General features: G+C 35.5%; 1 protein-coding gene across 1 annotated transcript; it reads left to right on the top strand.

Annotated features, from left to right (window-relative positions):
- Nucleotides 1-11,755: 11,755 nt before the first annotated feature.
- Nucleotides 11,756-13,466, top strand: LOC143549190 (protein TEEBE-like). Its single transcript, XM_077040155.1, has 3 exons — nucleotides 11,756-12,123; nucleotides 12,228-12,725; nucleotides 12,817-13,466. The coding sequence occupies exons 1-3, from the start codon at nucleotides 12,036-12,038 to the stop codon at nucleotides 13,332-13,334; spliced, it is 1,104 nt and encodes a 367-aa protein (XP_076896270.1). The 5' UTR covers nucleotides 11,756-12,035; the 3' UTR covers nucleotides 13,335-13,466.
- Nucleotides 13,467-14,477: the final 1,011 nt, after the last annotated feature.

Below are 14,477 nucleotides of genomic sequence, written 5' to 3'. Positions count from 1 at the left end.
CATCTCTATATTTTACATCTACACACTTTATATATATATATATATATATATATATATATATATATATATATATATATATGCGTCACTACACTCTTTTTTTTACACAAAAGAAATTACGATAATGAACATATAAATATTATATATAGCTTTATATATAAGGCTCTCAGTCATAGTACTTCCAGAGTAGGGTCTTCCCAATATTCCTCAGTCTATTGGCGGTATCCACCAATTCGTCTCCATAGTGACGAGCTCTGTCGTCATTTCTGGCGTCATGGTGGGGTAGTTTGCGGTTTCAGCTTGGAACGGTGCATAGGGGTTTGTCATAATCGTTTGATATTGTCAATCATTTGTCCACCATTCTTCCATTTGAGCTTGACTGATGATGTCATCAGGGAGCATGGTATTATTTGGATCCTGGGATGACATATTAGGGTTGCTGGAACTTCATACACCTATATCGTTGAATATTGGTTGGAAGATTTCACATTCATCTAGGCATCTGCCTAGCCGCTCCTGCATGGGTATTGTTGACATGGGTGGTGGTAAAGTTGGTGGTGGTTCAATTGGTTGTGGTTGAGTTGGTTGTTCAGGTTGGGGTGGTGGTTGTATGGCTGATGTTCTTCCTTTCTTTTTCCTCAACCCTCTTTGCCAGTCTTTGAGTCTTCTTCTTCTTTTAGGCTTGGATTTTTCTACCGGTTGTTGTGCTTGAAAGACCATTGGTTCAGGTTGTTGTTGTTCACTAGTTTGTCCTTCTTCTATATCAGTGGAGTTAACGGATATATGTTCAAAAGCATCAACTAGCTCACTCATTCTGTTAATCAAAATTTATAAAACAACGAACTCCAAACGATAATAGTACTTATTTTCACGTGTGGTTAAAATCTTATTTTTATGGTTAACACATTAGTTAATGCATGTACTTCCTAACATTAATTTTTAAGACTAGGTATTATTAAAATACCCTCATATTGCTTAAACCAGTGGCTCTGATACCACTTCAGCTGTCACAGCCCCCGACCCCTATACCCCGGGAGGGAGCCGTGAACATTGATTGGTGGTATCGGTGTTTATTAAATTATTTTGCAGCGGAATATTTCATCAGAACCGTAGTTAGGAAAAAAATGATCAGAGTTATAAAAACACCATGTTTATTATTATGATAAACCGGGAATTTAATCCCTTTTTGATACAAACATAAGTTTTATAGGGTTAAACCCACATTTACAAAACACGTTTATTTATTCTGGTGACAAGCCACTTATTTAAGATGGAAGCCCGCAGGCATCATTCTTTTGTCTCTAACAAGTCACCTGAAACATGTTTAAATAATTTGATCAGTAAGAAATACTGGTGAGTACATTCATTTGTAAATGACACATTTTACAGTTACAGCATTAAGATGTTTTTACACCTGCATGCTTACAAATTACCGAAAGGTACTTGTCACTCGACCGTATCTATGATTGTGGTCATATTACTTATTGGCTAACACTTGTCCAATAAGTAACGTGTAATAGCCCAGTAGGCAAGCCTTGTATACAAAACCCCACAATACCAGTAGTAACCATCCCGTAAGTCTACAGAGACTTAATCACTATAATTTATTTATAATACTTTATAAATACATTTGAAAATATTTAGACAATCTATCATGGGTTTTATAGGTTTTGAAATCACCATGACAGTGTCGGAAAAATAGTCGTCTCACGCAAATGTGAGTGGTATAAAAACTTGAATGTCTCACCTTGCAAGTTTACAATTAAAGAACACCTCCTGGTATTAAGCACCTAGGATAAATACAATGTAGTATAACTAGATTACTATAAAACCAATAATCATAACGATAATCACGAGATTAGAAACTTTACACGATGACACAATGTCATACCTTAATAGGCAGAGCTTTCGGATTCGTGTATATTTCTTTCGATCGGATAGGGTATTGTTACGATAACTCGGGGATTATACTAATATTTAATAAGTATGTGTGTGAGAATTCAGAGAGAAATTCAGAGTTTTGAGTGATTTTGAATGTCCAGTTCACTTCCTATTTAGAGCAGATTTTGGACCACATCGCGGTACGCGATGGCCATAAATAGAAAGCCGTCGCGTATCGCGAAGAATCTTGTAGCTATGTCGAGTCAGCCCTAGAACTGCTACGTGGCACGCCACGTGTCCTCTGCGTAACCTCCACGTCGCGGTACGCGATGGAGTTAGTTGGATAGCTTATCGCGTATCACTATACCGCCAAATTTCTGGATAATATTACACGTCATCGCGGTACGCGATGAGGCTAACCCAAACCTGTCGCGTATCGCGATGGGAGACAAAAATACTAAGGCGGCCCTTAAGCGGCGATACGAGCGTGCGAAGTGCAAAGTGCGCCATCAAAGCGCCACATTGCGCCCATCGCACTTCGCCCGAGCCCGTGCGCGTGCGCGTTCGGGTGCTTCGCACCCTCCGCTAGGACAACTGGGTGTGATTTGTCTTATAAGAACATTAACATATAAATTTTCTTTCTTATAAATAACTCACTAGTTTTATAATCTAGCGACGTGAGACAAGAAACTTACAAACCTATTTATACTAAGGTGGAAGCCTCTCCTTTTCTTTCCTCCACCAATGTGGGATGGGATTTGTCTTCTTCTATTTCCTTTACTTTTTCTTTTATGGTTTGTTATAGTCTCCCCTCCTTATTTTGAATCTCGTCCTCGAGATTTGATTGGAATAAGTGTGGGTACTTTCGTTTCATTTCAGACTCCAATTCCCAAGTATATTCTGGTCCACGCTTTGAATCCCACTTCACTTTGACGAGAACTATTCTTTTATGCTTGAGATTCTTGATCTTTCTATCTTCAATTTGCAAAGGTTTCTCAACGAATTTCAACTTTTCATTTACCTTTATATCTTGAAGAGGTACTTCTAGTGTTTTATCAGCTAAACATTTCCTTAAGTTACTTACATGAAATACATCAGTTAACCTGACATTTCCTTTGGTAATTCTAGCTGATAGGCTACTAGTCCAATTCGTTTGAGAATTTGAAATGGTCCAACAAATCTTGGACTTAACTTTCCTCTTTTACCGAATCGGATTACTCCCTTTCATGGAGATACTTTCAGTAGCACTTTGTCTCCAAATTGAAATTCCAATGGTTTACGTCGATGATCCGCATAACTTTTCTGACAATCTCGTGCGGTCTTTAATCTTTCCTTAACTTGATTTATCTTATCAGTACTTTCTTGTATGATTTCAGGACCTTATAATTGTTTTCCTCCAATTTCTGCCCAACACACTGGATTTATGCACCTTCGTCCATAAAGGGCTTCAAATGGGGCAGCGTTAATGCTTGTATGATAACTGTTATTATAGGAGAATTCTATTAGTGGTAAATGGTCATCCCAATTTCCACCAAAATCTATTACACATGCTCTTAACATGTCTTCCAATGTTTGTATGGTTCTTTCACTTTGACCATCAGTCTGTGGATGGTATGCTGTGCTCAAGTTTAATTTTGTTCCCATAGCTACTTGGAAACTTTTCCAAAAATGAGAAGTAAAACGGCTATCCCGATCCGATACAATGGATAATGGAACTCCATGTAATGAGACAACTTTGTCTACATACAGCTTAGCTAATTGTTCCATTTTGAAAGTTTCTTCATTGGTATAAAATGAGCTGATTTGGTTAATCTGTCCACAATCACCCAGATTGTGTCATTACCTTTTCTTGTGGTAGGTAATTTAGTAACAAAATCCATTGTTATTAATTCCCATTTTCATTCTGGCATTTCTAATTATTGAAGTAATTCGGATGGCTTCTGATGTTCTGCTTTAACTTGTGAACAAGTTAAGCATTTTGAAACATAACTGGTTATGTCCTTTTTCATTCCTATCCACCAATAGATTTTCTTCAAATCTTGATACATTTTATCTCTTCCAGGATGCATTGTGTATTTGGATTTATGGGATTCTTAGAGAATCTTTTCTCTTAACCCTCCTATGATTGGTATCCAGATCCTGTTTCCCATTCGGAAAATTTCATCATTTCCTTTGACAAGTAGATCAATGGTACGTAAAACACAAATAATGTGTTAAATTGTTTATATAAATATGCAGTTTACAGTAAAATAAATTACATATTAAACGACATGGTGTGTGTATACATACATACATACATACATGTATATAATATATAGCTTTATATTCCTAAATCTCTAAATATTTATATGTATACAATATTTATAGTTTTATATGTAACTTAACCGTATTTGTCTCTACATGTATTTCATGTCATCCGTTTTATCTGTGTGTTCTTAACAACAGATATAGAATATCAAACTGTATAACGTTTATAGTCCGGATAACATGGAATAATTTTTAAAACTAAGCAACCATACACGATATGTCATGAAAGGGCTAATGACAAGTTTAATGACAAATGCATTTTATAAGGTCATTGGGTATACTCTAACCCCGACATAAATTAAGATTACGTGGCACTTTAAAAATGGATTAAACCACTCCTCACTTGTGTTAAATTTGTTAAAAATGGGTCTTGGATTATATGTTTTTAACGGGTTAAAAGGCAAAGAACAATATATTAAATTAACAATTAATAGGAGTGAATGGAGTTAAAAGGATTAAACCATTTACTTTGGGTGAGATGGAGTGAAAGAGAGAAAAATAAGTGATGTGGTGTTTATATGGAGTTAAGAGGGGTTAGAGAGTATACCCAATGGCCTAATAGTTGGTTTCCTTATTAATTTCTTCCTTAATATGGGATGGGATTAATATAGTTTTTTTTAACTTTAAAATGTGTCAAGTGACATAAGATGGTCTAATTAGATGCTGATAGTCTGACACCACCACATTATTATTTATTATGTTAATGATTACTTATAAAGAATACAAAATTGTTGAAATGATAAAAATCGAGTATTTATTCTTTAAGCTAAAGTTCTTTTATTTTGTTATTTAAATAATAATAACAATGATAATAGTAAGTAAACAGAGTATTTCATTTTCTTATACACGAAAGAATAATATGCACTCTCACATGTTCATGGAGATTCTCTCATTCTTGAAGTCTTAAAATTCAAAAATTACAATTTATAACAATACACATTTATTATTGACATTTATTACTAATTACTAATTAATTAACTCATAATAACAGGAGAAACATATTTAAAAAAAGGTTCAATTATTCAATTACCATTTAACAATTTTAATATTCTTTATTTAAATAAAGAATAAAAGTTTTAATGATTGAGATAAAACTTGCCAAGTGGCACAACCATGGTAAAATTAGATGGCAAGTGGCACAAATAAGTTTTTGTTTATAATAATAGTATATAACATTTATAGTTTTATATGTATGTGTGTAGGTACGTATGTGTGTATATGTGTACGCATGTTTGTATATGTGTATGTATGTTTGTATGTGTGTAGGTACATAGGTTTGAATGTGGCTCAGCACATTTATATGTTTGTAGGTTGGTTTGAAGGTGTAATTAAGACATAAATACAACCAATCTACATATATGTATGTGACATCATATGAAAGAGAGTGAAATTAGGGATTAATGGAGTTATACATTCATTTCTCGCACTTCTCGCTGTAGTATCACTTCTCGCAAGATCCATCCCCTATATATATATATCATACACATTCATCTTTCATATACATACCTCCCTTGTCGATAAGTGCAATATCCGAAGATCGTTCACGTACCGACAAGCCTTCATTCACATTCATAATATAATATCTATCACATAAATCATACATGACATACACTTATCATTTAAGATAAATGTATTAACTATCACATCGGGTATGCACACAACCTCGAAAACATAACAAGGAAATGAGGCTAGAAAATCACCTGAATCATGTTACGCTCTTCGTTAACCGTTATCCCTTTCTTTAGTTGAGCACGAATAACTGTACATTAATTATACGTATCAATACATATCCTATTCACATTATTTATATCTCAGCCATAAATGGCTAAGTCGGGTATGATCTAACGGTCTTGTTTTGGGTTACATCTTACTTAGATTATTTATACTTAAGTCCTAAGGTATACGAATACAAGATATTCGATAACATAGTATTCTTTCTTTCTTTTATTTATGCTCTTACAATGCATACTATCACATGTATACATAGGTGTTTATGTATATACACGCGGGTTATCATGCATCCGGCTATATGTATAATGTATTTGAATCACATAAGTTTGTATATTGTAAACAATTACTTGGGTGTATTCAAGCTTCCTTGGTGTAATCGACCAGGAGCTTGTAAGCGAGCCTCCCATGTAATCGGTTCACTTTGTAATCGGATTAAGATTGTAATCGAGTCCTTATGTATTAGGATTCATATTTGTATGCGGGTTCAATTTGTATTTGATTAACCTCAATGTAATCGAATTTAGCATCTATAGTCTGATGTGACCGAGTCTGGTATTGTAATCGAGTGTATGCAATGTAAGCGAATCTCAATGTAATTGAGTATCCAATGTATGCGACCAGCCCAATGTAATCGATTAAGCCGATGTATTAGTTTTGGGCCAATGTATTTTGATCGATGTCTAAAGGTCAAGCAAGAATACTTATAAAATACCTTTACTAGCTAGGGCAAGTAATGTGTCGAATCCACAGGGAATCAGTGGAAAGTGCAAGTGGAACTCAATTTCTATTATAAAAATACTTAAAAGTGGGCAAACGATGTCAAGCAGTTTAAATGAGCAGTTTGTAAACAATGATATGAAAATAACCAAACTCCAGGGTTCGGGTTTTGCAGCAAGTTAATTTTGATCGATGTCGAAAGGTCAATCAAAAATACTCATAAAATACCTTTACTAGCTTTACTAGCTAGGGCAAGTAAGATGTCGAATCCACAGAGAATCAGTGAAAAGTGCAAGTGGAACTCAATTTCTATTATAAAAAGACTTAAAAGTGGACAAACGATGTCAAGCAGTTTAAATGAGTAGTTTGTAAACAATGATATGAAAATAACCAAACTCCAAGGTTCGGGTTTTGCAGCAAGTTAGGAAAATGATAAACTTCTTTGGACGGTTTCTTATGAAATATGTAAATCAAAAGACTTAACGATTGACTGTGTTGATTGTCAGAACTGAATCCGAACAATTGACACAACTAAATGAAAATCTATTAGATAATCGGTTTTACTTGTTGAAACACAAAATCAATAATATGGTTAACGATTAACGGGTCAATGACGAAAGAACTTAATCCTAATTGTTGATGACCACAAATCAATTAACTGACAAAAGATTAAGTAATCAATTAATAAAAACCGTTAAAGCACAAAAGCAAACACAAAGAATTGATCAACCGAATGATTAATCAATTACAAATCCAAAGTTAAAGTATAAAATAACAAAACCTAACATGCAACTCAACCCTACACCCGAAGATTGTTATGAAGTCTTTAGCCTTGCATCTCGATCTTCATGCTCTTGATGATTGTGTTGGAGAAGGTGCTCATGGATCAATCTTGTGATTAGGATGAGTGTTTGTGGTGTAAGATCGCCTCCAAGAAGTCCCAAAACTGAATAATATTGAATTTTCGACCTTAGGATTTAATGGCTTTATATATGGAAGAAAATCACCAAAATCCCCTTTTCCGTCAGACCAGACCGTAAACTACGATCTGGCCACCGTAGCTTACGGTTAAATCGTAAGCTACGGTTGATGGAATCTGCCTTATGGATTGCTACCAGATCGTAAGCTATGGCCTGGAGAGCGTAGCTTACGGTCGGCCCTCCTCCAAAACTCCATTTTCTTGTTTTTCTTGATTCTCGAACGTCCGGTTAAGCTTCCGATCACCTCTATTCGTATAATCTCAACTCTTTCATCCTTAAACACTCCAAATGAGCTCCGATTAAGCTCCGTTAAGCTCCGCACACCTGTAACCATAAACGCACTCAAAGTACTTGTGCTCACAATATATAACTAATCAAAACACACGAATTAACACACTTAACACACATATTTTTACATATACATCATATTCGAGTCACACACGTGTATTCGATTGAACATATGTATTCGAGTCTACTATAATTGAGTATGGATATAAGCGAGTCAAAAGTGATCGACTGATCTATTGTAAGCGATTATATTGTGATCGAACTCAGTTTAATCGAATATCCAATGTGATCGACTGAGGCCAAGTGATCGAGTTAACAATGTAATTGATTACACCTTGTAACCAAGTCCCTTATTATGAATGAGTCCATTGTAATCGACCCACATGTAAGCGAGTATCATTATAAGCGAATATAAATGTAATCGAGTCTAATGTGATCGATTTTAGCATTGTAAGCGAGTATCCATAATGTAATCGATTGCAACATCTGTATACGATTTTAACTAAGTAATCGAGTACATGCATCGTAATCGACCCTCATTGTATTCGCACCACCATGTAATCGACTGTCTTACATGTATTCGAACGGGCTGGACCATTTCGGCCCCTTTAACGCTATTAACACTACGTTTCGTGACCTTAACGCCCCTTTTATGGCTCTGTATTATCCCATAAAAGTTTCCTTAATCGTTTTAGGCCAAAACTTGACCCGAGTATACGTAAAGTTTGAACCTTTAAGCATAAAAACATCAAAACTAGATCTAGGTTTTATTATATGAACCGTTCATAACTATAAGTTCGTTAAGTCCATTTTAACATCAAGTTTGCTACTTTATGTTTCGTTTATACCCGATCTACTCTATGTTCAAGTTTCAAGGCTAATCGTTCATAAAAACGTAAACCTTAAGATAAAGGACATACCTTTGAAGTGTTCGTTAGGTCACGGTTATCTTGGTATGAACAACAAATCTTGTATATCAAAGATCTATCAAGAATCAATGTTCGTTTGATCTCGGATCTTTCTCTCTCTCTCTTTCTCTCTCTCTCTCTCTCTCAGCCGTGTATAGTGTAGGTGTATGTGTGTGTTTTGAGTGTGTAGAGATTATGGAAAGATGGAATGGAGATTTAGGGTTTTAGGGAGGTTTAAGGGAGTATTTATACTCTCTTAAACCCATGGACCTAAGGCTCATCTCATCCTTTATTCCACATTTTAATATTCCAAGTCCATACATCTTTCTTTATATTTAATACTAATTAAATATTAATACACGTTCACAAACATAACTTCCTTTATTTAATATTATAAAATTCGGGATGTTACATACCGGAGAGAGACCAACTTAAACAACCAACATAACCTCATTCTGAGCCGGCCCAACATATATAGCGGGTCGATCGATGCTTCTAGATGTATATGTGGTGACATAAAATGACTAAAGAATAGTTTGATCACATAGTGTATTTATCCTTCTAGTTTACTTTTATTATATGTGTTATGACGGCTACATGGTTGTGTGAGAAAATCTTTTGGAATTTACCTATTTACGGGGGGACAATTATTGGCATGACTCGAGTCCGACTTGAAAAGAAAAAAGGTTTTGGGTCAACCAACAAGATTTATTTAAAAAATGGGTTGGGTTCGGGTCGGGTTAACTAACACAACTCGTTTAAATACAGGCCGTGTTGGGTAAACGGGTTAACCCACTAACTTGTTTAACTATTAAAAAACCTTTTTTAAATATATTTTTATTTGTGTTTTTCGTTTCCCATTTTTTTAAGATACATTTCCAATTCATTTTCAAGATTTTTTAATATATTTATTTAAAAAGTAAAATTTAATATTATTCATTTACTCTACCGACACTAAATTATTTCATTTTTTGTTTTGAAAAAATGGGTTAAACGGGATGTATTTGGGTCGAACCGCATTTATGTGTGTGTCGGTTAAGGTCGAAGTTTTTGATACGAATAATAATATGGGTCGGGCTTGGGATTTCAACATGTCAATTCGACATAGTTGACACCCCTACCTAGTTATTTGATTTATACTTGCCATTTAGGACAAAAATGCAATTGCTTGTAGTTCATATATATTTATGTTCTTTTTTCTTTTTCACAAAAATTGATTATGTTGTGGGTTCTAAGACCATGTGTAGTCGTAAAGCTCCACATCCAAGGGTTATGCGTCACGTGGCGCCCAGTCAGAGTTATGGTTTTGTACAAAAAACAAGTGTAGTCATAAAGCCTCCATAACTTGGAGGGGGGCGGTGTTTCCAGAGTTATACACTTGGTTTTTTTTTGACATTATCCGCGTTGTATCTAAAACGCACAAAAAAAAAATTCAACAAAACGCAGAGGGGGCGGTGTACCCCCCGCGTTTTCACAAAACGTTGGCCAACAACGTGACCACTACACCTGGTCTAAAGAGGTAACACGCTAAAACACCCCAAACAGTGGATTTTAACCGTACCAGATATATATAATGATGTATCACATGGGCTTCATCAGTAACTAAATGCAACTAAAAAGGTTGAGAACAGGAATTAGATGCAACTGAAAAGACGACCCTAAAGTGACGCATTCTTACAACTAGCTGCGCTCCATCATAACGGATTAGAAAAAGAATGGTCCGGAAGGGAAAAGGCAGACCCTACATATCAAATCTCATGAGTATAAATGAACAAATCAAGTACAAAACCGAAGCATGACAAAATCCAACCTAAGTACTTACTTTATATAGTAACCTTCTATTGATAATTTATAATTGTACTAATCCTTAAAGCTGAGCACGGTTCAGTTTGGTTCGGTTATTAGACAAAACTCAATATGAAACCGTAGTAATCGGTTATTTGAATATACAAACCGTTCGGTTTTTGGTTTTCCGGTTTTTCGGTTTTTTTCGGTTTCGGTTCTGTTATTTTCGTTTTTTTTTTTCAATTCTGTGTAGACATTGCAAAATATAAAAATTAAAAATATAAATGCATATTTTAAGCTTGTATAAGAACATATTAGAGTACCACATATATATTGAATTAAAAATCAATAACGTGGAACTATACGAATACAAAGTTGCTAAATAGAGTTTAAAATTTAACAAAGTTCTTATTAAATAGCAATATAAGTTTAGCCCAGTCTTCATTCATCATCTTATTTATCTTCAAAGTTTAGTCCATTTCTTATCATCTTGATAATCTTTATCATCATCAATTGGTTCGGTTCGGTTTTTATTGGTTTTTTAAAAATGGCTAACCGAATCGAAACCGAAAATTCGGCTTTTCAAGAAAACAAAAACTAAACTTGCTGTTAATGCTTAGGCTCGGTTTTTTCGGTGCGGTTTTTTCAATTAATTCGGTTTCAGTTCGGTTAATTCGGTATTCAGCTCACCCCTACTAATTCTCACATCAAAGATTGACCATAGAGACACCACTCGCTTTGTGCGAGATTAACCGATGTTGTTTTTGCAGGTCTTTATTTGTCATCGTTACAATTCTTCATGTGTCATACGAGGAACCACGTAACTTCTTTAACATGATAAATCTTGTAGCTTCAATATATAAAAATATCCGAAACCAAGTAAAAATAAAAAAAAATAACTTTTTTATATATATTATTTTATAACTTCACCAATTATAATGTTTTTAGTTTATCATTTTTGTATCCTAATAGAAATAAATTTCTTAAATTTTGAATTCCGTTTTACGTAGCAAAATAATTGTTAAAATCAATATACTCAAAGCATATTTCATGTCTGCTTACATTTATGTTCAGATCCAATTATCACCACGTGAAATAAGCATAAAAGTAATGCAAATGTGTAAAGTGATCCCCGTTTTTCAATCATCAAGAAGATTAAAAATATAAAAAATAGAAGGGTCGTGTATACACAAGGAATCTAATGGGCTTGAGTGAGCGTACATCACGGCCGCCAATGGCCTTTGTGGGTCCAAAACCAAACACACCAACACATTTATCGCCTGATTTGGTGCTCCTTTTAACATGCTATGCTTTCCTAGATGTTTCCTTTAATGTTGCATAAATACCCTTCATCATACCTTTGTACTTGTGTCTCATATAGGATTCAAACCTACAAGTCCCTATATCGGAACCTAGTCCCCATAGCCGATCGACGAAAAATATGGCACGTCTCCTATTTCTTTGTGTTCTCTTTTCTATGTTATTATATTCTCAAGCAGCAGCTCCTGCTAGACCTCGGTATCTTGACGGTAAAATGCTCTATTGTGTAGTTGAGTTCGTTTGAATGTAGGTACCAAACATGACTCAAGTTTGATGTTCTTACTTTGTTTTAACTTTGTTGTGTAATTAATAGGGTTTCTAGCGAATGGCAACTTCGAACAAGGACCAAGCCCTTCAAACCTCAAGAAAACCGTGATCATAGGGAAGTACTCGTTGCCCAAATGGGAAATCTCTGGCATGGTAGAGTATGTCTCTAGTGGGCCCCAGCCAGATGGGTTCTACTTTGCGATCCCACGTGGGGCTCACGCTGCTAGACTTGGCAACGAAGCTTCCATTTCCCAAACTATTAACTTGAAGCCGGGTAGAGTATACTCGCTCACGTTCGCTGCCACACGGACTTGTGCTCAAGATGAGGTCCTAAGGGTGTCGGCCTCTAACAAATCGAGTGACCTTCCCATTCAAACTTTGTATAGTAGTGATGGAGGGGACACTTATGCTTTTGCTTTCGTGGCTACTTCGAGTGGGACCAAGGTCACTTTTCATAACCCGGGGGTTCAAGAGGATCCCGCTTGTGGACCCCTCTTGGATGCCATTGCCATTAAGGAGATGCCTCCTCTAAGATACACCAAAGGTAAAACACCATTACAACATATTACTAATACATGTATAATTATTGTCTAAGTTTCTTGAATCTTGATGAATTGGTGGATTCTAACATGAAGGAAACTTGGTGAAAAATGGCGGCTTTGAGATTGGTCCTCACGTGTTCAAAAACTACTCAACTGGAGTCCTCCTCTTGCCCAAAATACATGACATAATATCCCCACTCCCCGGATGGATCGTAGAATCACTCAAACCAGCAAAATACATAGACTCTAAACACTTCTCGGTACCAAAGGGGCTCGCAGCTATTGAGTTAGTAGGAGGGAGAGAAACCGCAATTGCACAAATCATCCGGACCGTGCCTAACAAAGTCTACAGCTTATCTTTCACAGTTGGAGATGGTAAGAACGATTGCCATGGGTCGATGATGGTGGAGGCTTTTGCAGGCAAAGAAACAGTAAAAGTGAAGTATGAGTCTACAGGAAAGGGTGGGTTTAAGCCAGCAAGCCTCAAGTTTACGGCTACTTCCAACAGGACAAGACTCACTTTTTACAGTGCGTTTTACCATACAAAGTTGAATGACTATGGTCATTTTTGTGGCCCGGTTTTGGACGATGTCAAGGTTTGGTATATCTAGAAGCAAGTGATGAACTTGATTAATAGATGAAGACGACATCGGATACTGATAGGATCTGGTGTACAGTTCTTATACGATCTCTTTTATTGTATTGTGTAACAATTGGATTTAATGATAAGATACTTTTACTTTTGAGTGCTGTTAAGGCCTAAGGGGTGTTAACTAAGAAGTTTATGTATATCACAGAGTAAAATAAAATGTTCGTTATCAACTATTTTATTGTAACCGATTTTACAGAATGAGAAAAACATATTCTATAAAGTTACAACACAATTTAGTGTTAAATGATTTTTGAATCATCAACTATTTTGAATAATCATGACTTGTAGATCAAATGAGAAATCGAATGAAGTATTGAGGCCTGAAAATCTGGCTAATCAGCTTTGGCATCTTATGCTATGTCAGATTTTACATTTGATCAATTGAACACGGTATACGCTGATAGATAGTGTCAATTACGGGTGTAAATGAGCCAAAAAGCTCGTAAATTACTCGAGATCGGCTCACTAAGAGCTTAAATTTAGCCACGAATAAACGAACTCGAGCCCAAACCAGAGCCTCACTTATCAAGCTTAAGCTAGTTGCTAGTTTGCAGTCGGAAACATGTGGGGGCTAATAGAGGCTAGCTAGCCCACTTGATTGAGGCATAAGCCTCTTAGAGGTGTAAAGTACACCAACTGTTACATTATCCGTTCATCAACAAAAAAAAAGTTTGAAAACCTGGCTTAAGCAACTTACACAACGTCAAGACTTAGGTTTGATCAATTGAGCATAGTAAAAGTTGTTTGTGTCAATTAGTAGTTCAAGTGTTAACAAGCAAAATTGCTCGTGAATTACTCAACAACGGCTCACTAAAAGCTCGAAATGAGTCAAGCTTAAGTGAGCTCGAGCCCAAGCTCAAGCCCGAACTTCATTTATCAAACTTAAGTTGGTTCGGAGCCTAAACAAGTCTATTTTTTTATATAACTTTCATTCAATATATTAAAAAAGTATTTACAAAAAATATGATAAAAATGACTAAATAGCATTATGCTATATACAAAAAATATAACTAAAATAACATAAAAAACAATACACACACACACACACATATATATATATTAATAAACAAGAAACAAGCCGAGCCCGAGTCCGAGCCGAGCT

The sequence above is a fragment of the Bidens hawaiensis genome, unplaced genomic scaffold, assembly GCF_021521415.1.
Source record: "Bidens hawaiensis isolate Kalapana, Puna unplaced genomic scaffold, B.hawaiensis_p1.1 tig00015447_1, whole genome shotgun sequence".
In the NCBI taxonomy this organism is placed as follows: Eukaryota; Viridiplantae; Streptophyta; class Magnoliopsida; order Asterales; family Asteraceae; genus Bidens; species Bidens hawaiensis.
The sequence above is the reverse complement of the archived record's forward strand: the minus strand, read 5'-3'. Positions and strand labels throughout refer to the sequence as shown.